At 38.0% G+C, this 23872-nt stretch overlaps 1 protein-coding gene across 1 annotated transcript in view; it reads right to left on the bottom strand.

Annotated features, from left to right (window-relative positions):
• The window catches only part of LOC311193814 (cytosolic beta-glucosidase-like), a gene marked incomplete at both ends in the record, with an annotated part of 33785 nt that extends 15624 nt beyond the window's left edge, over nucleotides 1-18161 (bottom strand). The window contains 1 exon segment of the mRNA XM_084266755.1: nucleotides 18060-18161. Coding sequence (XP_084122881.1) covers nucleotides 18060-18161 — 102 coding nt within the window.
• Between the last annotated feature and the right edge of the window lie 5711 nt (nucleotides 18162-23872).

Here is a 23872-nt window from a genome sequence, read left to right as displayed (position 1 = left end):
TAGAAGATTTTTTCCTGATTCTATGCAGCTTTTTTCACCAAAACACTAATAATGTAGAAAAATTCTTAACACTAAAAATTTCTTAACTTTTTTTTTTCAAGGTTTATTTTTATAATTTAGTTTAACACATACATAGAATATACTGGGAAATAATTCTGCTCAGACCAGTTTTATGTTGGGGATATATTAACTAAATCAAATGATTTCAGCATTTATGATATGTATTAAGTTCTGTAAAGCCCCACATTTTGTTTTCGGAACTAGCTGGAAATAGTGTGAGTAGTTTTTATTGCCCTGAAACTGTATCTTTCATTTTCCTTTCTTACAGAAATGCTGTTTCTAATGTCACTGACTATGGCTAATGGCATTGACTACGACTTTAGCAAATGTGCTTGAAAAGCTTCTTCTACCAGTCAGGATTAAGAAATCCCATTATATTAGTGCATTTACATAAAATTCACTTCCCTATATCAGCAATATGGAACTATCTACTATTAAGCAGCAGCACACTGTGAGAGACAGTAGTTGATATTACTTTTCAAAAGATTTGTGCTATGCCATTATGCTGTAAATATTTTTTTCCTTTTGCAAGAAATACTATCCATTGTACTCTTCATTTTTATCCTGCAAAATATTAGTGAACACTACTGCTTGCACCTGGAAAGGGAGATAAGTAGCACAGCAGTACTTTAATTTGACAAAGTAATCCAAATACCTATTTGGAATTCAGTAAATACAGGTTATTTTTCAAACAACTTGTCTTTTATATATTTTTTTTTTTCTTTTGGTCTTCCAAACAGTATGAGAGATGTGAGGTGATGACTGAGGCTGATGTTATTCTGGGAATATCACAAAACATGTACCCGACCCTGAAGCTAAACTAATAGAATCAAAAGAAAAAAAAAATCAATACATCTGTTTAACATAGTGCTCCCTTGCTTGATTTAAACACATAAATAAAAAAAAAAAACATTAAAGGATAGGGTGGGTATAATGGTGCAGCACTGACCTTTTTTATCATCACAGAGGTTGTCTACTTAACAAAGAAGTCACATGGATGAATACAGTATCTCATTCAATTTAAGCTCTTTAGATCTTTCCTCATGTTTTAGTTTGGCACAGAAAACTGAACAGTTGCACAGTGTAGCTGAAATTATACATGTTTTTCCCCTTCTGATGAAATACCTTAGAATTTTATAAGCATGCAACAAAAAAAAAAGTGCAGTTTATCGGTAAGCAAGTCTATTTTTGTACCCAGCTCCTTTGTATCTCTCTTGAGTGCCTCTTTCAAACTAGCCTGGTGAATAGACCTTGTACTGGTTGTTGTATTAAAGCTGTTGAGTGATCAATATCCAGTAAGAGGCAATAGCTAAAGATATGAGGAGGTGACGGATGGCTGAACATACATACTGAGCTCTCAGAAATGTTTCTGGCTCCTTACAGTCTCATGGAGGGCAGTATTAAAATAGCATGTGTTTACATAATCAAAAGACTAAATCATGATCTATGACATGAATTGGGATGGGGGAAGCAAAGGCAATCTTGTATCTTCTAGTATTTGAAAATCAGATTTTGTAAATTACCATTATTTTAGCAGAATACATAGTACAGTTTATTTAATGTATTTAAAACCTGTGCAGTGGTGGTGCTGCTACCTGCATGGCATTCCCCTCCGTTTGAGCCAAGGCAAGAAGTTGCAGCAATAGAAAGCCGTTACCTTTTATGTGGACTATTACTACAGCTTGTCATTGGTTTCAGTTATTGTTTCGTTGCCAAAGATTGAGTAACTTTATGTTGAGTTCCAAGTTCTGCAGCCGAGTGTGCTCTACTGATTATAAATTATTTTTATACTCTGCTTCTGGCCTGCATTCCTGATCTTAGCACCTGGGTTTGTTTTTTTTAAAACAACCTTTGGCAGCAGTAGAAAAATGGCAGGGAGAGTTTTGTTTGGCCACTGAACTCTAGCATGGAGTCTGCTCAATTTCTGCAGTTAATGCCAAGAAGCCGAGAGCGGCTGAAGCGTTGTCAAAGTATGCTGAATCTTTGGCAGATTACATGACCAAACTCTAACAAGTCCTCCACTGAGTTTAGGTAAAGTGTATTTCTTCCAAGACTTATACTGGGTCCAGATTTTAATTAATCTTAGCAGATAGACCAAGAGAGATATGCTGACAAGCATGTCATTGGTGTCCTGACTTTGATTCTCTCCTTCACTGTCTGGAGATGCTAAAGCTCCCTTGTTTTCTTCCTGCAAAAACCTCAGGTTTCAGTCACCTCTGATTCATACCAGGACAAATTTGAGACTGAAATTAAAAGGCAGTCAGACTTGTGGTCCAAAATAATGAGGAATGCATTAAATAGTTACCAGAGGTCTTAGCAGAAGTGCTTTCAAGACTCCAGTTCTTACTTTGCTGGAGTCAGGTTAGAACATGCGTTTCTCGCCAACCAGATGAGTGTCCTAAGCAGCACGTGCTGGCTGTCCTGCACTGAACTTAAAAATGCCACTCCTTTTTTGGCACTCAATGTCTTATTGATAAAAAGTGTATCAGAATGTTGTCTTTTGACAAAATAACTTGATTCTAGCAGACATGTCAGTTTTCAACAGTAAAAAAGATTTTTAAAATCTTTAAAATGCTTTTTTAATCCCTTCTTTCCACACTCTTCTTTTTAAATGTGTTAGTGTGGAATTCTTCTGAGTGTAGTGGAAAAATGCAAACTCTAACAATTCCAACAAGTAGAACACAAAAAGACTCCCCTTTTGGACTCTATACTGACACAGCTTCTATGAACAAAATCAATATAGGCTTTCCATTAAAGTCATTGGAAGTTGGATCAGGTTTTACCTTTCACCAAATAAACCATTTAATCAACCTGAATAAAAGGAGAAAATATAACACATGAATGTTAACCAAATTTTTTTCCTCCAACAAAACCTCTTTTTTCACGTAACTGTAACTGATATTTTAAAAGCTATTTTCTCGGTCTTTCAACAAGGCTGAACCTCTACTATGGCAATGGCAAATTAAATGGGAATAACAAAAGGGATTGGGATTATTTTTCTTTTGCTGTCCCTCTCACAATCAAGATTAGCCAACTGCTCATTAACATATGCTATATGTAAGATTTCTAAGGATTTCCTAAAGACGGCAGGTCCTGTATTTCTTTTGCAATTACAGCAGAGTCTTGGATTGATGCCTAGAACAGACCCAAGATGTGTATCTCTCAGCATGCTCTGTCATGTGCTATTGGTTATAAAGCTTGCAATTGTTATACAGCTGGATTAGTGCCTTAAGCATACCTTTGCCATTCAAGGAGAAGATTTAAACAAAACAAAACCTTTGTTATCCTAGGAAAATTCGATGGGAATGTTAGCATGACAAAGCAGCCTGGGAATATTTTCTTAAGAGAAGATTTTGTGATTAGTATAACTTTTGTTTCTGGCAACATCTGATTCTTTGCATAGAAAAATTTACAGACTTTAATTTCTCTAGGCATTCGTTTATTCTCTCCTCTATTTTTTAAAAAAAGTTGGGGATTTTTTTAACTTTTAAATTTTTTTTTTCACTTGAACGTACTAAGGTTTTAAGTGAGAAGGGTTCATGGAACAATGCAAAGAGCACACAATAAGTAAGAAATAACACTGTCAAAAGACAAGCAATACTTAAAAAATCAACAGCTACAGATTATTTCCTGCCACAATAAAGTATTTCAGTGCAAAGATTCTAGTGCTGTTGTGCACACATCTTCTTTCTCTGTCCCTGAAAAGACACTATAAAGAACAGAGTCCCTAGAGAAAAGAGAAATAATCTCTCAAAAGCCATACAAAAGATCAATATTGGGATTAGGAAAACTTCTAGATCTTTCATCAGGTAAATGTCGGTTTCAGGGGACAACACCTATCTGTACCTTCTCACATCTACTGCAGAATTATCTGGCACTGAGCAAATTTCTGAAGAGTTAGGAAAATGTGCAGATAGATGTTTTGCTTTACAATATACAATTATAAAAAGGGAAAGGTAGAAGGGGTTTTTTGTTAGCTTTAATTGTCTCATATTTATGTACATACTGAGAATAAGTTTAGAGAGCTGCTTTGTTGTGGAAAGCACGCCTGTAGAAACGCTCAACAGAATACGAAACTTTGTACATTCCTTTAAAATCTGACATTAACAGAGCTTTATGACTCAAAATCACATATCCCAGCTCTGCCCTTCTGAACATTTCGTATGCAGTAGCCTGCACATACTGCTGAGTGGATACTGAAATGTATCTTTTCATCCATAACTTCACGATAGCAAGTTTCTTGTACTAAATTTACTTTGTATTTTAAAAGTTTAAAAGTTGAATGATTGCCTATTAAAGTCAATACTACAGAATCTCAGCTCCTATGGAGAAGGAAATCTTAAAGGATTGTGTTCAGTATACAAGCAATTCAAACATGAACATTTTAATGACATTAGAGATTACCTTTTTATCATTCAAATTTCTCCTATGAATCTGTAAGGGAATGAAGTGATTTTATAAAAGACATAATTATAACGGCTTTTCAAGTGAGTTCTGATTACAATCTACTAAGAAGGTGGATAAGTTTTTGACTGTAGGATTAGAATTTTAACAGATGTGGCAAATCTATCTGCAAACAATAGCATTTTCATTGGACAGCATAAAAGACTCCTCCACTTTTCCATTGTGGTTTATCTCTGTCATTGCCCACCAAGCACTTCAATATTTATCCTTGTAACAATCATTGAAACTTGAACACAAACTCTTCCCAAACTATGTTTGTATATAAATAGTGTAGATATTCATCACTATGATAATTCAAGGAAAGTATTTTTGAAACCTGGAAATAGCCAAAGTTGCTTGGCTATTTGAGCTGAATTCAGGGAAACCTATGGAGTAATGCCATTATCCCACTTACAGCGTCTGATACCTGCATTCCCCTATGAGTTCAGTCACCCCAGTCAGTTCTTCAGGCACAATGTCTCTTCAGATTCTTCGACCATTGTGGAGTCCCTCCCAGGTGCTAGTTTCCCATGAGAAGTCACTGCACCATTTAGTGAGATAAATGTTTGCGTGCATTTGTTCTGAGGCAGGAACCTCGTCAAGAGAAGAAGAAATAATTCAAGTTTCACTGGCAATCTCATAATTTCATTTGTTTCTTAAAGTTCTGTTTCTTTCCACACACTGCCCTTGTCGTTGAAAAAGGAACAAAGCTTGGATAATCTGTATAACTCTACCAAATAGGAATAGACTGGTAATAAAGCACTGAAAAGAACATGTCTATACTGAGTGTTCTCCAAGACAAATTTCAAAGTCTTCAGATACAAATGTTTCTTAAAGCTCTGCAAGAAAAAATGCACAATCCTTCAAGTGAGAAAAAGCAAACTTACATGACTTTAGATCACAAAGCTGGATAAACTGGGTTCTTTCTCTAAAACTAATAATTGACCTAGGATAAAAATGACCTTTGGTCAATGATCATATCTGAGAAATTTCAGCTATGAAGGTGAAAGTTGGACAAAGTCATAAATAACTGAAAAGGACAGGAAGAAAACATTAAGAAAACTATAAATGTCACTATGCACGTCATCTGGAGTACCATTGCTAGTACTTTTACAATGCAGTGCAGACAACAGAATGAGGTGATCTATGGAACAACAATCTGTCATTAATAAAGAGGAAAAACATGACGAAGACTGGAGATGGGGTCATGGATCATCCAGAAGACCACCTATTGAAGACAAAGACAAAGACAAAGAGGAGAAGAAAGCCTGTTTTAACCAGCTTCAGTTTCTTACTGGATTGACCCTTGAACCACTAAGTCATCAGTTTCCAAATATTCAGTTTTACTGGACAATTACTCAGCAGAACATGACATGATCAATGATCTGAAAGTTTTCAGCCAGTTGTATTGATCAAATATACAAACAAAACACAACTGTCAGCTGCTCTGAGCTTATTGCTGATGAAGTGATGCTTAAAACAATTAATGAATTAATGCTTGAACACAGAAGAAAAAAGCCTAACTGATAGAAAAGACTAAAAATGTTTGGAGCTCAATTAATTAATAATTTGCCTTATAATTGAATTATTTTTTTATTGTTTGACTGGCTAAACAGAGGTGTGAACTATAATTACCAGCTACCTATAATAGCTCATTTTTTTGATTTCTGTTTAATTGTTTCTAAAGTCAAGAAAGCAGGATCAGTGAGACTGCCAAACTATTGAAATTATTCATGCTAAAAAAAATAAATATCAGAAAATGCCAATTATTACGAAACGTGAAGGTTGATTACTTTTTGCTAAAAAAAAAGACAGATGAGCAAATGCTATGAAACACTGAGGCAGGGCTGGGGCACACAAAGGAATTATGGTAAACTAATGAGCTTCCAGGTGTCTGCTGAGCTTGGGTAGCTAACAATATTTGCACTCTTAGCCTCAAGCAAATCTGAAGCAAAATATGTTAGATAAACCTTCAGGGAGAGCACCCTCTATTAGCAGGATTGGCCCTAAATAAAAGCCAAGTTTGCAGTGACGTGACACTTCACGAAGAACAACCTACTTCTTTCTTCCTTGTCCTGACCTGAGAATAGGAAAGATTTTAACTTTTAAAGGCAGCAATTTAGCAACAGAATCATTCAAGAGGTAGTACTATCTTGCCTTTTCAAAAGAACTATCTATAAAACAGGGCACACTTTCAAAAAGAGACTTGAAGTCAAATTCTATATTGGTCTCACTGGAAAATGTAATTTATGCCTTGCTTAGCCAGGTAAGATGGGAGGCAATCTAACTGTTAGAAAATAAGGACCCGAGTTATAGAAAATGAAAGGGAAGAGATTTAAGCATGAAAAGAAAACTATTTAAAGAAGAAGTGAAAACTTGGAGATTAATTTATGGTTAGTTCCATTTTATCTCTTGTAAGTACCTTTTTAAATTCTTTAAATCAAAGTTCTGCTCTATGCATGTTGCCATTATTTCCCTGGAATTTAAAATGTCTGTTTTGTTCAGCAAGTACATGTTAGAAATCTTGGGCAATTAAATGATGGTGCCAGTGTTACGAAGGATTAAATCTTAACTAAGTAGTATTAAAAAGTGACTCTATAAACCTTTAGGTTATTGGTACTTCCAGATTTTTCAAAGAAAGAAAGACCAATATGAAGGATTAATAGTTAAGGTTATGCAAAATACACTTAATCAGCATAGCTAATTTTAGCTTTAACTAAAGCTGCTGGCAACTATGTGCATTTTGCTTTGGGGCTTTACTTTTGAAGAGGGTGATGAATACATTTTTGAGGTAAATTTATCTTAACTGAGAGTCTACCTAATGCTCTTTAATTGCTGAAAAAGTGTTTTTAATAGCATTTGCATTTAGGAGAGGAAGGAGGTCTTCAGCTGTGCATTTTTAAGACCCTAAAATAAGCATTTTATTTTCACATTTATCTAATATACTGCTTGGCTATAAAATAGGTGAGGTTTTTTAAACAATAGAGTCATCAACACGGGCATTGTTTATGAAGAAAGAATTGTTCTCCTGACACTACATATCCTATGCAGAAAAAAGCCCTGGAAAATCAGAGCATACTCTGAAGATATGAATACAATGACTTGCAGACTATCTGGGACACAAACACTGAGGATGAGGGTCTTTTACTGACAAATGCTACCTAAGCAAGGCAGATGTACAGTGTCAGCTCAAGTACACCAGGCATTTTAAGCCAGAAATATAAACTTGCTAATGCTTATAGCTCTTTTATCCAGCCCCAAAATCACAAAGGATTAGATTGTTCAACATGAACTGGATTAGATACAGTTATGTTCTTAGTTAAAACAAAATTACGCTGTTACAAATGGAGTGGCACACCTCACTCATAAGAGAGAAGCAAATATACACTTTATTGATAAAAAATGTCAATCATGAATCCGACAGTCATTTAAAAAGATACAATGGCAAAATATATTTGATTATTTACTGCATAGAGGACAGGGGGAGACAAAACTGTCAGGGAGAACCTCCTGTTGAGTCATGAGGCGCAGAAAGGATACCATCACTTTCTAAACTCCGTCTCAGAGAGGATTCCTGATGTGGTTGGATCCAATCCTAGTCCCAGACTTGGTCAATGGTTTCTGTCTAAAGGATTTTATATGCACAGTCAATCCTTTATATCACTTATCTAAGATTTCAAAGTTTAGCATGCTATTAGTCACTTAGTGAGAATCTGTTACTTCAAGGAATCTCTCAACCTTGAGGAATCTCCTTGAGAGGTGTCCCTACTCAAGAGGAGAGCCTGGCATGAAGCCTAATGCCCTGAAGGAGAGCTTAAAGGGGTCTTGGACTTCTCACTACTTATGGCGGTAAGATGTTTGGCTCATAGTCATGGCTGCGTACTAACCACAGATGTTAGTTTCTTCCAAATGTGGCTTGAGTTAGAAAGGACTGGCACTGTGGTTAGGTGGGTATGTTGCTCAAATCAGCCTTCGGCTTTTATGTCATTATCTGTCTCTGAATCCACTTTGAGCTGGGTGCAGCCAGCCCCAACAGATACATTCATTCCCATCACCACTGGTGGTTGCAGCCTGAGCCAGGTCATAGGAAATAAAGGTCAGGTTGGGGTAGGGAGGGCAACAGATATGAACACCAAGTTTCCTGCCTGGCAAGAGTCGGAAAAAGACTGACTGCATCTCAGATTGGCAGGGTAAGGTGTGGAGAAAGGAAGGGGGTGGGCATTTGGTGAACTCAGTTTTATCAAGATTGTGAAAATCTTGTGAGAAGAGCTACCTTTATATTACAGAAATTAACGGCCATGGGCCTCATTCCACAGTGAAGGACAAAAGGCTTTTTCTATTTGGAAAACTGGATAAGCCTGGTACAACTAGACCACTAATTTACAATTACATGATTGCAGTTGGAGGCCTGATTGAAACTTGGATGAGTGTACCTGTGTTAGTGCACTGCTAGTATTTATACAAACAAGGTTATGCTATGTTAAAAGGTATGCCTAGGTCCTAGCAAACTAGTATTAGACAATTTATTTTTTTATAAGCTGAAGCTTTTTTAGGCACCCTAAGTACTATTTTTTTACTGTGTTGTGAATAAATGAATTGTAATGCGTACAGCTTTGCCTCCCTATGCCTGCTATCATGGCCTGAGAAGGTCATCCCAACTTCCCAATTCTCTCAGGGTTCTCACTACTATTACTTTTTTCACTGGAACCTATTTATGAGCTAGGATCATAAGGGGTGACATACTGGATTGGACGCAGTGCATGCACCTATGTAAGTATTCTATGTGTGGCAGTGACCAGCACAAGATCCTTGAGAAGACATACAAATCTCCAGTGAGCAAATGAACTTTCTCTTAGGCTAAACTAATGCTTAGGGGAGGCTTCAGGCCCTGTTGACCAAAGCTGAAAATTACATGTAATTGAGACTGTTCACTCTATGTAAAATTAAGCAAAATCAGTAACTGAACAAAAAGCCACTTTAAAGAAACAAGAGATCTCATCAGCAAGTCAGGAGTGATGCTCTTCCTTCTGGCAGCAAATTTATGCTACAATGAAGGTTGTGATTAGCTCTGTGGGTTTAGAGAGGTTAGTTCCAGCTAACTACATGCTGTTAAGTGGTGTTACTGTACTAGCAGTTGTGCTCAGCAATCTACTAAAGATTCACACAAATATTTGGATGGCAGGTCTGTACTTGTTGATGCTGCTATGGCCATACAGCTGCCCACAGCTGTGTTGTGGGTTGCCTCTGCTACAGCTAGTCTTTACAAGAGCTAGTTTTCTCGGGGTTTTTCTGAATGCAGCATAGATGCTTTGAGAGTCTTGCACATCTTGGATCTATGTCCCACAAGAGGATCAAATCACGGCTATGTTTGAAATGCTTTCTTCCAGATTACAAGTGGCAATTAGATTGACTATGCTACATGAAAATGAGATAATACATATTGTGCTGTTTCCCTTGGCTAAATATTCAGTAATGCCATTCTGTCTCTTCAAGATCTTCCTGTTCCTGCCACCTAGTCCTACTCAGAAATTGTCTTTGATTCTTGGTTTAGACCACTGTGAAGTGGAACACTATCTGGCACTCTTCGCTACCCCTCCGAAGCAGCTGTACCTCTTTTATGGAAGAGCTGTTAGTAGAGATCTGTGGGACATATATCTTTGAAAACAAATTATGCTACTAGTTCACGTAAAAATCTTACAAGTTTGAGCCTTTCTGTTTCTCACTGTTGACTAGCACTTGGAGAACAGCAATTATGAGCAATAGGCACCTGAGCCTCAAATTTCATAGACTGCTGTAATTCAAATTTCTTCTCCTTCAGGGTATCACACAACCCCCACCGCCTCATGCAGTTACTGTTTTTTTTTGCTGGAGGCATTCAGAAAGGACATAAGTATAATTATCTTAAAATTTGTTATCTTGTTTTACGTTCTTACTTATGTTTATGTGCCTATATGCATTTCTATGGGGTAGATCTGAAAAACACTTTAAAATTATTTGAGAACTATTTATCTGTGTCTGTTGGTACATACATGTTTATGCTACAGCTTTTCAATTAAAAAGGAAAAATGGACTCTTCTATATCTTCTAGGAAACATTCCTAAAACTGTATCTTGAGCTATAAGCTCTGACTAGACCTCCCTGAATCAGATGCTGTAGGGCTCGTTTTAGTGAAAGTACTGTTATGAATAAATCTGTTTAGGTATGCCATAGGAAATGTCTTCTGACACTGCACATCAACTCTAGCCATGTGGGTCTCCAGTAACAGCAGCTCCACAGTCACTCTTGTTTACTGTCTAGTCTGTCCATCATAAATAAAATTTTGTAACTCACCTGTATTCTTTATTGTGTTCTCACCAAGCAGTGTCTGCAATCATATATATTTGTATTTGTAGTCTATAAATAATTTTTTTCTATGAAGTGAACGTGCCTACTTAGAAACTGAGTTATAAGAGGGAAAAAACCTAAATCCATTAATTTTTATTATATGTTTTTAATTCTTAAATTTATCTTAAGATAATATTGTGATTGGACCAGTATGCTACTACTACTAGTAGCAGAGGTGAACAGTTGCCTTATTCTTTGCATCTTTACATGTGATGCTTCCACTGAAAAAAGTCAATGTAGTATTTTTCTATTATTTTAAATATATGCTCCCATATATTGTAACTCCAATCTATCTAATGATATTTTATCCTTGCCCTTTCTAAAATTAATTATTCAAGACATGTGGTACTTTGCTGAAATTAGAAGGCACACTGCTTATGAGTGCAAAGCCATTCCTTGTGAAGTCAGAAGCAATTTAGCATTTATTTCAAATTTAATGCAATCTGGACTATATTAAGGTGCAGAAATTACTGTGGCAAAAGTTTTACTGACTAAGATTTTATTTATCACCTATTTCTTACTGGTTCTATTCATTATACTTTAAAATAAACACTACTGCAGACTGTATGGGTAGGCAAAATCAACTGCTTAAAAATTAATGATATTTACTTTTTCTTTTGTAAAACACTTCGTTAATTGCATCTGCTTATTCTCCGCACTCTGCATTTCAATCTTTTTCACCAGCTGATGCCTCGTTTCAACACTTTATTTTTATTCTAATATCTAAAATACATCTGTTGTGCTTTATTGTGGGATTTGATTAGCTCACTTTCTGTTCAGATGAGTGCTGTCTCACAAGAATCTGCAATACTAACCTGATAATCCTCTGTTATGACTTCTAAAAAATATTTCTTCTCTCTAATAGCCATGAAAAATCTTGACAACGATGAGGCAGCTGATATTCTTGCTACAGTTGCTGTCTGTAAAGGCTTAGAAAAAATGCTCTCCTTGATACCTTGGGCTCTCATGTCTCTATCACGGCTTGCCTCTTGTCACATCAGCTTTAGGGACAAGAAAAGTTTTCCTCCTGTAGCTTTCAAAATGCATAGGTGGCCATAGCTGCCAACAACACACCTCTTTGCTGTGTGAAAAACAAATGAGTAATTATAAGAATCTTCATTAGCTTTTATAAAGAAAACATGTGATGCCACTAGACATCTTTTCTCACTCAGTCACAACAAAAACGCATAAACATTTCATGAATCATGCGATTTTTAGATGAATGGACAGAAATATCAGTCAACAGAAGCCACGTCAATAAATAAATTCCAGATAACCCTGCAGTAATCAAAGCTCTATTTAGATATGCTTTGGAGTACTTAATACATCTAAATAAAGAAACTCAGCTGTGTAGCAGTAAAACAATGCTGATGTAAGCTATTCTGGTGCTGGCATATGACCAAAGTGGTTGTCATTTTTTGCTAGTCTGCTCAGTTTCTTTATTTAGGTGTTTCTTACACTAGATGCTGGTTTATGGGGTGGGTTTTTTTGTCTTTTTTAAAAAAGCAAACAAAACCTTTTCACATCGAAATTGAGCAATGTAAGATGTTTGATCATCTAAAGTGGTTTTGATCTCCTCCCAGCTTCCAGCTCAACTGTTCATAAAGTTTCCGTGTTTGATTTATTTACCTCTGTATTCATCTTATGCTGGTTCCATCTAATCCAACTTTATTAGCTTCTTTCTGAGAATGCCATCTACAACCAACATCAGTGTGTTCCTAATATTAAGAAATTCTGTGTCATTTTTCCTTTACACATTCATCATGACATCAAAGAAACCAATTAGCTTTGTTTCACTTGATTTGTGCTTTTTACAAATGTCCTACCGATTTATCACTGCATTTTCTTCAAACTGTTTACATACTGATTGGTCTTGCTTTACTAATTGTTGTAGTTATTTGTCAGGTATTCAAGTTAAATTTAGTGTCCTATAATTCTTCTTCATCTTTCCTCAACCCTAACTTATTCTCTTCTTTTAAATCGTGATATAACTTTAGCCTCCCCTTGGTTTCCAAAGGCAAAGAAATGGAGATGGATATTAAACCAAGCAGTAAACAGTAACACCTGACTAATAAAATCTGGTTCAATCAACAAATTATTTTAGTGGGCAAAGGAGAAAGTCTGCTTAAACTGGACTACAGAAGTGGACTCCATCTTTGGTTCACAAGACCATATCCTCTCTTGTTGCCTGTACTTCTTGTTTTCTGTAAGTGTGTATTTCCCAAGGGTGAGAGGGACAGTAAAGTAAAACATTGGCACTGTTTGCTTAGTATTTTTGGATCATGAATCAGCTAAGATTAAAGATTGCTGCTGCAGCCAAACATAGAGCTAGGGCTACAGCATCAATGTTATGGCAGTACAGGAAGAAATCCATGGCAAGAGCCAGAAATGATGTTATCTCTGGCTTTATATGAGAAACAAAAACGAAGTTCTGTCAAGACAAAGAAAATGGGCAGTGTTTGAAAAGTGCAGAGAACCACAAAATATCCAGTTCTTAACTAGTTGAGCTCTAATCCACTGCTGTGGTTTAACCCCAACTGGCAACCAGGTACCACACAGCTGTGCACTCATACCCCCAGAAGGATGTGGGACAGAATCTGAAGGTAAAAGTGAAAAAAACCTCATGGGCTGAGATAAAGGCAGTTTGATAAGTAAAGCAGAAGCTACTCGTGCAAGCAAAGCAAAACAAGGAATTCGCTCACCACTTCTCATGGGCAGGCAGGTGTTCAGCCATCTCCAGGAAAGCAGGGCCCCATCAGGTACAACGGTGCCTTGGAGAGACAAGTGCCATCACTCTAAATGTTCCTACCTGCTTTCCTCCTTCTTCATCCAGATTTATATGCTGAGCATGACATCATATGGTATGGAATATCCCTTTGGTCAGTTGGGGTCAGCTGTCCCAGCTGTGTCCCCTCACAACCCCTTCTGCACCCTCAGCTTACTTTGCTGGTGGAGTGGAGTGAGAAGCAAAGAAGGCCTTGGCTCTGTGTAAGCACTGCTCAGCAATAACATAAACATCTCTGTATTATCAACACTTTTCAACATAACCCCAAAACACAACCCCACATCAGCTACTATGGAGAAAATTAACTCTAACCCAGCCCAAACCAGTACATTCATGAAGGCATTTGTTATTTAAATCTTATCAACATTTTGGATCTCAGTGATCAGCCACAAACAGCTAAATAATGTAAAGGGTAGTAAATCTGTTTTATTTATTATTTCTTTAGCTAACACAATTTAACTCTTTTTAAACATGCCCTAGTTTGTCATATTGGACGAGATTATGACGCCTGCAATCTTTCATGGCAGTGGCTGCCATCAGCTCCCTCAATATTCAACTTTCATGGGAGAGAGAGCACGGTATGATCAAGACCCTAGAAAGACCAGTGGAAGAGTCCTCACCAACACCATTTTACCTATGCAGCAAATACAGATTCAAATTCTACTAAGAGTTTATGCAACAAAAAAGCTAGCTGGAGAGGCTTAATGCCAGCCTGCACTTCAGGAGTGAGCTTCTTAACAGCAATCCTTTGAATGCTGACCTGATGTGGCATATCACACCAGCCTCCATCCTCTTCTGGGACTTTGCCTGCCAGCAACAGGTAGATAGTCAACAGATCTGGCATGCAGTGCCAATGAATGGGAGGAAAGTTCCAATATGGCCAATTTAAAAGAACACATTACAAGGGCAAGATGCTGCAAAATAGCAGCTACTGGGCAAATTTAATATGTCTGCACAGATGCAGAGGAAATACAGCTGAAAACTACATATTTCATATTTGGAAGTCTTACGTCTTGTAAAAATAACACATTTCATTTTGTTTCTTTTCTGTGGCCATGGAGAATATCAAGCAATGTCTATAAATGGTACTATGTTTTTTCGGTGCTCAATTAGCTTGTGGCTGAGGCTCCAAAGAAAGTCTGCTAAACATCTCTGTTACTCAGAGATGTTCAATTTAATGTGTCTTGTGAAGCTGAATGAATTCCAGAAAACAGAAGCAGGACTACTGTTGTGCCAGTATTCAAAGCATAATCACCTGTGTGAACTTTTAATCTGCAAAAACATAGCAAAAGTCAACACAGCATTGAATTGATCAATGCAGAAAAACTATAAATTAACATCTGTTGGTGTTTTAGGTACATGTATTGTACATTTCTGAGCTCATTCTTTCTTGATACAGAGTTTGTATGGTTGAGGTAAGTTCATATATATGACTTCTCCAAGTGCTATAATCAAATAGCATTCTGGTTTAAAAGAAATCAATGCTGTATGCTAACAATAGCATGCATGATCTTCAGGTTAAGTCTTCAATAAACAATACATTTAAAGACTCCTTATACTGATATGTTTCTAGTGTGTCTCATGAGATTCTCAATTCTGGCACTACCCAACATTTTCATTTCATTTCTGGAAATAAATAATGCTGCATGTCAGTAATGGATAATATGTACGGGGTAATAATACTGATCCCTTCAGACTGTAGCATGGCAACTTGCATGGAACTTGGTTAACAACTTATACAGAACTATGTCAGGCCCCGAGCAACATGATGCAACCTAGAAGCTGGCCCTGCTGAGACCTGGAGCTGAATCAGCTAACATATAAATTATACCACAATGCTAATTCGAAAATGGCAGGTTCCAGTGGGAATGGTTTTGGGAAAAGGAGACACAACACTGTTCTGCTGTGCTTGTGGTTTGGATGTTGGATGTTATTCTAGCATCAGGGCAATAGGTCTATCAGTAGAACGTAAAAAAAATTATTTCAGAAACATGGAGTCTTTCAAGCAAAACTAACATGCAATACATGGAGCAGCCTGTACTGTTTGTATTTAAAAGTTGATGTGCAATTTTATATTGTCACATGCACAGATATACCTAGGGATGCTAACTAGATAAGACAAAGAACTCAAGGTAGATCTGCAGAACAACAGCCTGTTCAGTGGGCTCCTGAATGCTGATTCTCAATGTGCAGTGGCAGAAAACCAAAACATAATAATTGTAAATAACGATAGGTAGGAACAAAGAAGTTGTGTGGCATCCTTGAGACCAGTATTTGAATACTGTACACAGTTTTGGTAACTGCAGTTTTTAGGGCTGGTAAGACACTAGGCAGAGTGAAGTAAAGAGGCACAGGAGGGCTGGGAAGACTTCTGTACAATGGAGATTGTTTGGCATTAAAAAGATGAGTAGAATATAAACCATGAAACTTAGATACAGGGTGCTGAATAATGTCTTTATACTAGCTTTTAAAAATAGCTTAACTAAAGGCAGAAGAGTTCAACTTGGTGTGTTTATTTTTTAAACTGGAGATGAACAGTCATTGCAAATAGATTACTAAAAGAAGCAATGAAAAAGGGCATGTAGCCATAGGACAAGGGACAATGGTGTAAAACCAGAGCAGGGTGGGTTAGATTAGACATTAGGAAGAAGTTCTTCACTGTGAGGGTGGTTAAACACTGGAGCAGGTTACCCAGACAGGTGGTGGAGGCCTCATCGCTGGAGACATTCAAGGTCAGGCTTGATGAAGCTCTGAGCAAACTGATCTAGTTAAAGGTGTCCTGGCTTACTGTAGGGGGGTTGGAATAGATGACCTTTAAAGGTCCCTTCCAACCTAACATATTCTATGATTCTATTATCCTTCAGCTCAGGATGTTCTCAAAAATATCTTTGTAGAGAGCTTGAACCAGATATGGCTTACTGAAGTCAATGCCATCTTTTGATGGCTTCTTACAGCATGTGTTACACTATATGATTTGTTTCCTCGGGCATTAATTTGAAGGAATCTTGGCTGTTTCTCCAATGAAACATCTCAGTTCTCAGATAAAAACACTTTAATGCTGGTTATTGCTCACAGCTGTGCAGTCTTCATCAAGCAACAGAATCCAAGGTCTAATGCCAGCATTATTTCAGCTTTGCACATTTCTTATGCAAAAGACTGCAAGGGATACCGTCACTTTTAGATCAATTCTGTGGTGATCCTGAATCATTTAAAGGAGAAAAGTATTTACAAAATTTTCAGTCCTACATCCCTTGCTGAGAACTGGTCATTTTGTAAACTCAAAATATACAAATCCCACAGCCACATTTTGACTTATGGATTTTAATGAACTGCTAAATGTCAGTTCCTTCAGTTAATAGGGATTACTTTTCCTAAACAAATATGTAATATTTTATTATCTCCAGATAATACTAATTACACTGGAAGAAAACGGGAGAGGATCTTTAATATCGCTGTTAGCAGAGAAGCTTGGCAGAACATTTCACAGGTATTCAGAGCACCTAGTAACTATATTCTAAATTAAACAAATTTACTCTGTCTTTAACACTAATTTTAATGGAAAAATATGAAACAAAGATCAGATCTGCTGGGAAAATAGGTAACCTTTTAAATTAATGTTCCTTGAGCCACAATTAATTTAGATTTAACAGGACAGTTAATGTATGTTATTTGAATACTGATTATTAAACATTCACCAAGGATTAAAAGTTATGCAATAGATTCATAACTGTGAAATTGCTGTGGACCTATTGCACAGCCATAATACTCTGCAAATATGTTTTAGTATGTAGTTGCTATTTGTTTAATATATAATAACTGTTTAAGTCTAAATTAAATACTAACATCTCAATTGAAAAAATGTCTGGGAAGTACAAAGCCCAGTGTGGAATATGTTTACCATGCTGTGTTTATCAAGACAAAATCATGTTGTTTTGAAAACAATAAAGAACTGAGTAGTCTGTGGGGTCTGCTTGAACAAAAAATTTTCCCTGGGTAGTTTCACTGCTGAAACTCCCATGAAAGTGCCTAGATAGATGTCAGGATGATTAAATACCCGAAAAACAGGATCCAGAAATTTCCCTGATGTTGACATCAAAATGCATTGCTTTCTTCATTTCCTTCCGCCTTAAGAAGCAAACCTATAATGATGTATTAATTGCTATTTATTGTTATGCTTCCTATTGCTTCATTCTTTATGGCTTATTATTGCTTTCTAGAACTAAAAGTAATCCTGTGCATAAAATGTACTGGGAGAAAAGACCAGTGTGAGTCTTACTGCAGATTGTTGGGACCGTGTTTTTATGGAGGAATTGAGGGTGCCACGAAGATCCCTCCTCTAATGACAGGAGCAGTAGCTGTGCAACCAGACCGGCATGCTATAACCTACTGCTGTGGCTCCACCTGCTGAAAGGTACGGGTTTGAGTTCGGAAGGAGTACCACGGCAAGACACATCGCTGCTCCTAGCCACTCACGACTTTTCTTGCGCATCTCTGCGTGGTACTGGCTGTGCCGTGTGTCTTTATGGCATAAAGGCTCTAGATGCATCTTGGTTATTCGACAGCAAGGACCCCAGTCTCTGTCTCAAGGGCAACATGTCGCTTGTTGTCATCAATGTGTCTGTAACTCCTGCAACACCAGCTGGCTGCGGGTACAGCTCTGAGCCCAGATGAGGTTCTTATCATCTTTCCCTTGTGCTTTTTTAACTGTCGCCCAGGCCCAGCTCAGCCTTGTAGGGTATTGCCTGAGCTACAGCCCCGTGCCACTGAGTGGGGCTCAAGGGCAGCTTGCCTCTGGCCAGTGTCGCCTTTTGTATTTTCTGTAGCTACTGCATCAGCCTGTTCCCTCCTGTTTTTCCTTCCGACTTTTCCGCCTGGGTTCGAGGTACCGCGCCGGGAAGAGAAAGGGAGTATCTTGCTTCAGGCGCCATTACGCAGCCAATAAAATTGGGACTTTTCTAGAGTTAATGTTCTGTAAAATCTAAGGTGATAAGATTCCGGAGTGAAGGAAACTCTTCAAAGTATTCATGTTAAGGAAGTTTAACTTCTGAACCATTTGAATTGCTTAAGCATCAGACAGCTTTTCTTTCATATGCATTGTTCACACAACAGTGCAAATCCCCATCTATCTAGCGAGACATAATCACTACAGCTCTGAAAACCATCACCTTCTTTTCAGACACAGGAACTGATGTGTTAGCAATGCAGTACCTCAACTTTTGTTTTCCCTATTAATTTTTCCCCACAGCTCTCTATGTTCGGATCCTACTTACTTTATAACATCTATGAGCATATTCAACAAATTATAAAAAGGAGTAGAAAGAAAACTATTTTATTTCCTTTTTTATCAGCAGATTATTGCTTGGAAGCCTCTGAGCTTATTAATGCTGAGTGATGCGCCTCACTGATGACAATCTTTTCAAAAGGGACTGAAATGACAGCTACACACTTTAGCAAAAATTTTAATCAAGGTTGTATGAAAACTATATTTATCTCTTTCTCTTCTACGAAAATATGTATTTCCATGGCTTTATTTTTATTTTACTGAAAATTCACATTGGACAAATAGAAAGCCAAGAGGTTTCAAAATTGTATGAAATAATTATTTGGAGGCCAAACACTGAGGAATTTTATGTCAAAAAACCTCTTGCACAATATATTTTATATACCTTTGAGTGGTGTATTTTTCTTTCCAAAACTTAGCAATGGTCCTGTATTTCAAAGTCAGTGTTGCATCCACAATTATAGCCTAGAACAGCAGAAGATGACTGAGATCTCTGTCAGAGTCTGCTGAATCCACACAGTATGTTTGGGTTGGTTTTTTTTCCTTCACTCAAGGCAAAAGAAAATAATGAAAATCGAGCATGAAAATCGTCAGGGCCTGACTGTTCTTTCTGCAGAGCACATCTGCTGATATTTCAAGTTTTAATACACAAAATTTCAGTGTCTAATTCTGGCTTAATTTTGGATTTATTGATAACCAAACCTAGAGACTTATAAATAAACAGCTTTGAGAGCACTCTCCTTTTAAGCATTTCCAAAACGTTTTCCATAAGAAGGATACAAACTAAGCCAACTAATGTTTGGTATTCTGCCAAAGCACTTGTGAAATGTGTCTGAAGGGGCAACCAGGTAAAAAGGAAATAGTGTTTCTCCTCAGACTCCCAACCAAGTCTAAAATCTCTATTCCTTCCCATTATACTGCTGCCACTGAAGTTCTCTGACCCTTGACTGGAGTAGACTGGGGAGAGGAGTTTACAGAGAACATCTTTGTGTCTGAGAACAAATGGAGAATGTCTGACATGACAAACATCAGCCAAGCATCTGGGAACACCTGCATTCATCACGAGCAACAGCAGAGCTCGGCGTAACTTAGTGAACTGCCTGACCAAGCCAGGGATATAATACCACAACCTGCAGCTGTGTAAGAAACACTTGCAGAAAGGTGACTCTGCCTGTTTGGATTTAGTGGTTACCAACAGCAAGCCAGCATGTGCCAGCAGTTATCATCACCTCCCTGTACTTGGAATAGCAAATAACCACAGTATTGCAGACACTGCTGAGGGCAACCAAATGCTTCCTCTTCCTTGACAATTGCTGTAGCAAACAAAACATAACTGATGATGTTCCAATCCATTAAGGGAAAAGATGAAATGTAGTAGATAGAAGACTTTGTGGAAGTGAGAAAAAAAAAAAAAGATATGAAGGTAGTGGCAGCATGGGAGTCCCCTGAGAGGAGAATTAGGGAGCAATCATTTCAGGGAAGGTGATAATAGCCCAGAAAAATGTGCAGGGATGTGAAACCTGAACTGATAAAAGCAAAGGACAGTGGTAAGCAAAGAATCAGAAACAAAAAACACTTAAAAGCTCCTATTTATCTCTCTCTCCTGAGGACATATGAAGGATCTGAAGTGCTGCCAAAGCTACCTTTGCTTACACATAAACACTATATAAGAATTCCTTTGCCTTCCCTTTTCCCACACCCTTCTTCTTAATATCTTGGATACAAGAAGTTAGTAAAAAAGAGAGGAATTTTTTTTTTTTTAAATTCAATGTACTAGTGGCCAATTTTATGAAGGGAAGGGAAATTGTTTGCAATCTGGAAGCAAAACACATTCAAAAAAGTTTAAGCTACGTGCCTTACCTTAAGTAAAGTATTGCCAGAACCAACAAGATTACCAACACTGATGGACAATGAGGGGGCTGAGGGGAAAAAAGTAAGTTTGTTTGGTTTTTGAAATTCAGAAAAATAAACAAAAATTGCAGAAAGAGTTAATGTTTTAGAGTAGCTGCTGCCCCAGCTATATCCAGTAAGTTTTGGGAACAGCTTGGTTCCTTTTCTGCAGCTGTATCAGCTAGTATAACAAAAGATATTGCACCTCCCTACACATGCTGTCTTTCTAGAAGTCATGGCGAAGGCTTACTCTGCTGCCCAAGTTGGATGTTGTGCCCTGCCTTTCTCCAGCTTTGTCACTCTTTGAACCCTTCTCTAGGTTGATTCAACTCAATAATCTGTCAAAAAAAATAAACTTAACAAAGAGAGAGAAAGAAAAAGGGTGGAGCAAGAGTGAGGGCATATAACCTAAAGGTAGAGGGGTTGAAGGAAAGCTAGGAGGAACAGGACTTATGTTTTTTGAAGCAGACATGCAATGTAACTTTATCCTTACATCCTTGGACCACTACAACTCAAATAAAAGTAGTCATCTAATAAACTTGACAGTTCAAAAAAACCCAACCATAACCCACACATGAAATTTGTTAAGTGACTCCAGTGGGACATATGTTTTGGATTAAGAGCTTTCCTGAGTCAATGTAAGAAAACAGTTTCAAATCTTTGGCACAGAGTGGAAGTTGCAGTCATTTCCATGAAAGAGTTAAGATGAGGGTCAGAACACAAACCTTTAAGAAGAGCCTTTTCCTTGAAGCCTTCCGGGTGAGAAACAATATGCCCTGGAATTAGATTCACTGCAGAAGCAGACAAACTAAGAGAACATAAATCAACAGAGAACAAGACTTCAAGGTTTCAATAGTAGCAGGTTAAACAGAGGCATCATTTAAAATTGTAGGAGCTTTGCAACTGAGATCCATAGTTAGAGATGTTAGTCAGGGTGGTCTCAGTGGAGTGGAAAGAACAGAGCAGATCAGAAACATCAAGGGCAAGTAACATACTTGAATCTATAAATTAGGAGGAAAAGAATTGGACATGACATTAAGATGAAAAGCAGTGGCAAGAAATTTGTCTCTTCAGGATTATGGGAAAATTGAGAGCTAGGATGCTCTATGATCACCGTCACCAGAAGCAAGTCTCTTACTTCCATCATCATCTTTGATTAAGGGACCATGTGCATCATCTATTAGATAAAAATGGAGATGATTGAGGTCAAAAAATCTGCATTGTCACAAGTACAAGACAAAGGACAGGAACAAGTAGCTTCTGAAAAACATGTGAATGTTCCCTTCAGTAGCATGGAAATGCAATCTTGCTTTGCTACACTGAAACTTTGGTGATATCAAGTCAAAAGTCTGTTGATATCATTGGTTTGAACTGACATAAGCTGCTGTATGCCCTATCTCCATGTTGGTCCTTAACCCAGCACAAACTTTTCATGTAGCTAAGCAAGGAATGGGATGATGTTGTTGAGGTAGCTGAGGGCTATGGCAAGAACATAGCAAAAGGAAAGGACTGTTTAACCCAGCACTACTGAGGGGGGAGAAGTTTTTTTGGGCAGTGGTTTGATACAGTCAACCCAGCTTTGAAACTCCTGATGCCTCATCAAACATGATGTGGCTCTATGATACAACACCCTGATGCAACACAAACTCACTCTGCAGTTTGAATTTGTTTCAGACAAAGCCCATAAATGAAGAATCAACTTTACACTGTTTTTGAGTTTTATGCTAATTAGATCCCTACCATTGGCACAACAGCAGCGCAAGAGCACAAAGGCATTGTCAGCTTTGTATTCTGTGTCCTGACCTAATATAATTCTAATGTAATAGTGGCCTTGCATTTCACGCAGATCAGGTTGGTCCTGCTGAGTGACTCAGTGACGCAAAACTAATATTCAGGTTCGAGACCCTGTGTCTCCTTTGTACTCTGGTGAACAATTTCCGTGCCTGGCACAGGTTTCATCTTCAGTTTTTAAATGGCCATGCAACTGAGGAGGGAAAACATGAGGGTGGAAAAAGAGTATCTACAACATGCCCAGGAAATTGTGATGTCGTTACCGTAACCTTGTTCCACTTGCCCCCATCTACAATTCCTATTGTTACCTCTTTCATTAGGTTACATTTAAAACTGGGTCCCAATCTGGCTCTTCAACATTATCCAAGGGCACCTGAGTTTAGAGGCTTTGGAAGACTCATTTTGGCAGCTCTTACTGCCAACTCCAAAGCTGCCTTCCTGTGTAATAAAAGGTATTTTTTTGAGTTTTATTTGACAGAGCTCTTCTGTAAGGACAAGGCACTGTGTGTTCTTGGTTAGGGACCAGAGCTTCCTAGGAGTTCTACAAAGTCTCTCTCTCTTAAAATTTTTAAAGTAGGTGCTGCCAGTTCTTGTAATTTGATTGCGAGTTAGGTAACAGTTATTTTATTATCATCACACCTACCAGAGGCAAAGAACGCATTGAGAATTTCAGCTGTCATTGGCACAAAGGCATTTGTGCTTGGCTGTCCCGGCTGCAGAGAAATGTGAGAACACGACCTAGCTACACCCAGAAAAGCATTCCCAAGTGTGCAATGAAAAGACACATTGTAGGTAGGTGGTGAGAGGTTGGAGGTTTTCTTGAGATTGATGGTATTGAAGTAACTTTTTCCACCCTTTGGCTCTTTGGCTGTCAGGTGGGAATAACAAGGGTAACTCATTTTACAGGGATGACTTGAGGACAGACATCTTACAAGCACAAGACCCTTGGTGTTTGAGTACCAAGCCTTTTTACACCTAGGCAGGAGATTATTCTTTCTCCATGAAGCATGAATAGCGACAGTCAAGGCTTTGGAGCTGGAGGCCTTAAGAGGCAAGGCACGGAAGCAGGGAGAGGGAAACCAAACTGCTCCCCTCTGTTACTGTGAGGGAGGCAGAGCCCACAAAGTGTCAAAGGGACCCACGGCTCTACAGGATGCCGGGGGGGCCCAAAATCGCCGGCCATCGGGATCAGGCAACGGCCCGGGCAAAGGGCTCCCGCTGAGGAGGCCGGCAGAGGC

Source organism: Gallinula chloropus (assembly GCF_964237585.1).
Source record: "Gallinula chloropus genome assembly, chromosome: 7".
In the NCBI taxonomy this organism is placed as follows: Eukaryota; Metazoa; Chordata; class Aves; order Gruiformes; family Rallidae; genus Gallinula; species Gallinula chloropus.
This window is presented reverse-complemented; position numbering and strand designations above follow the sequence as displayed.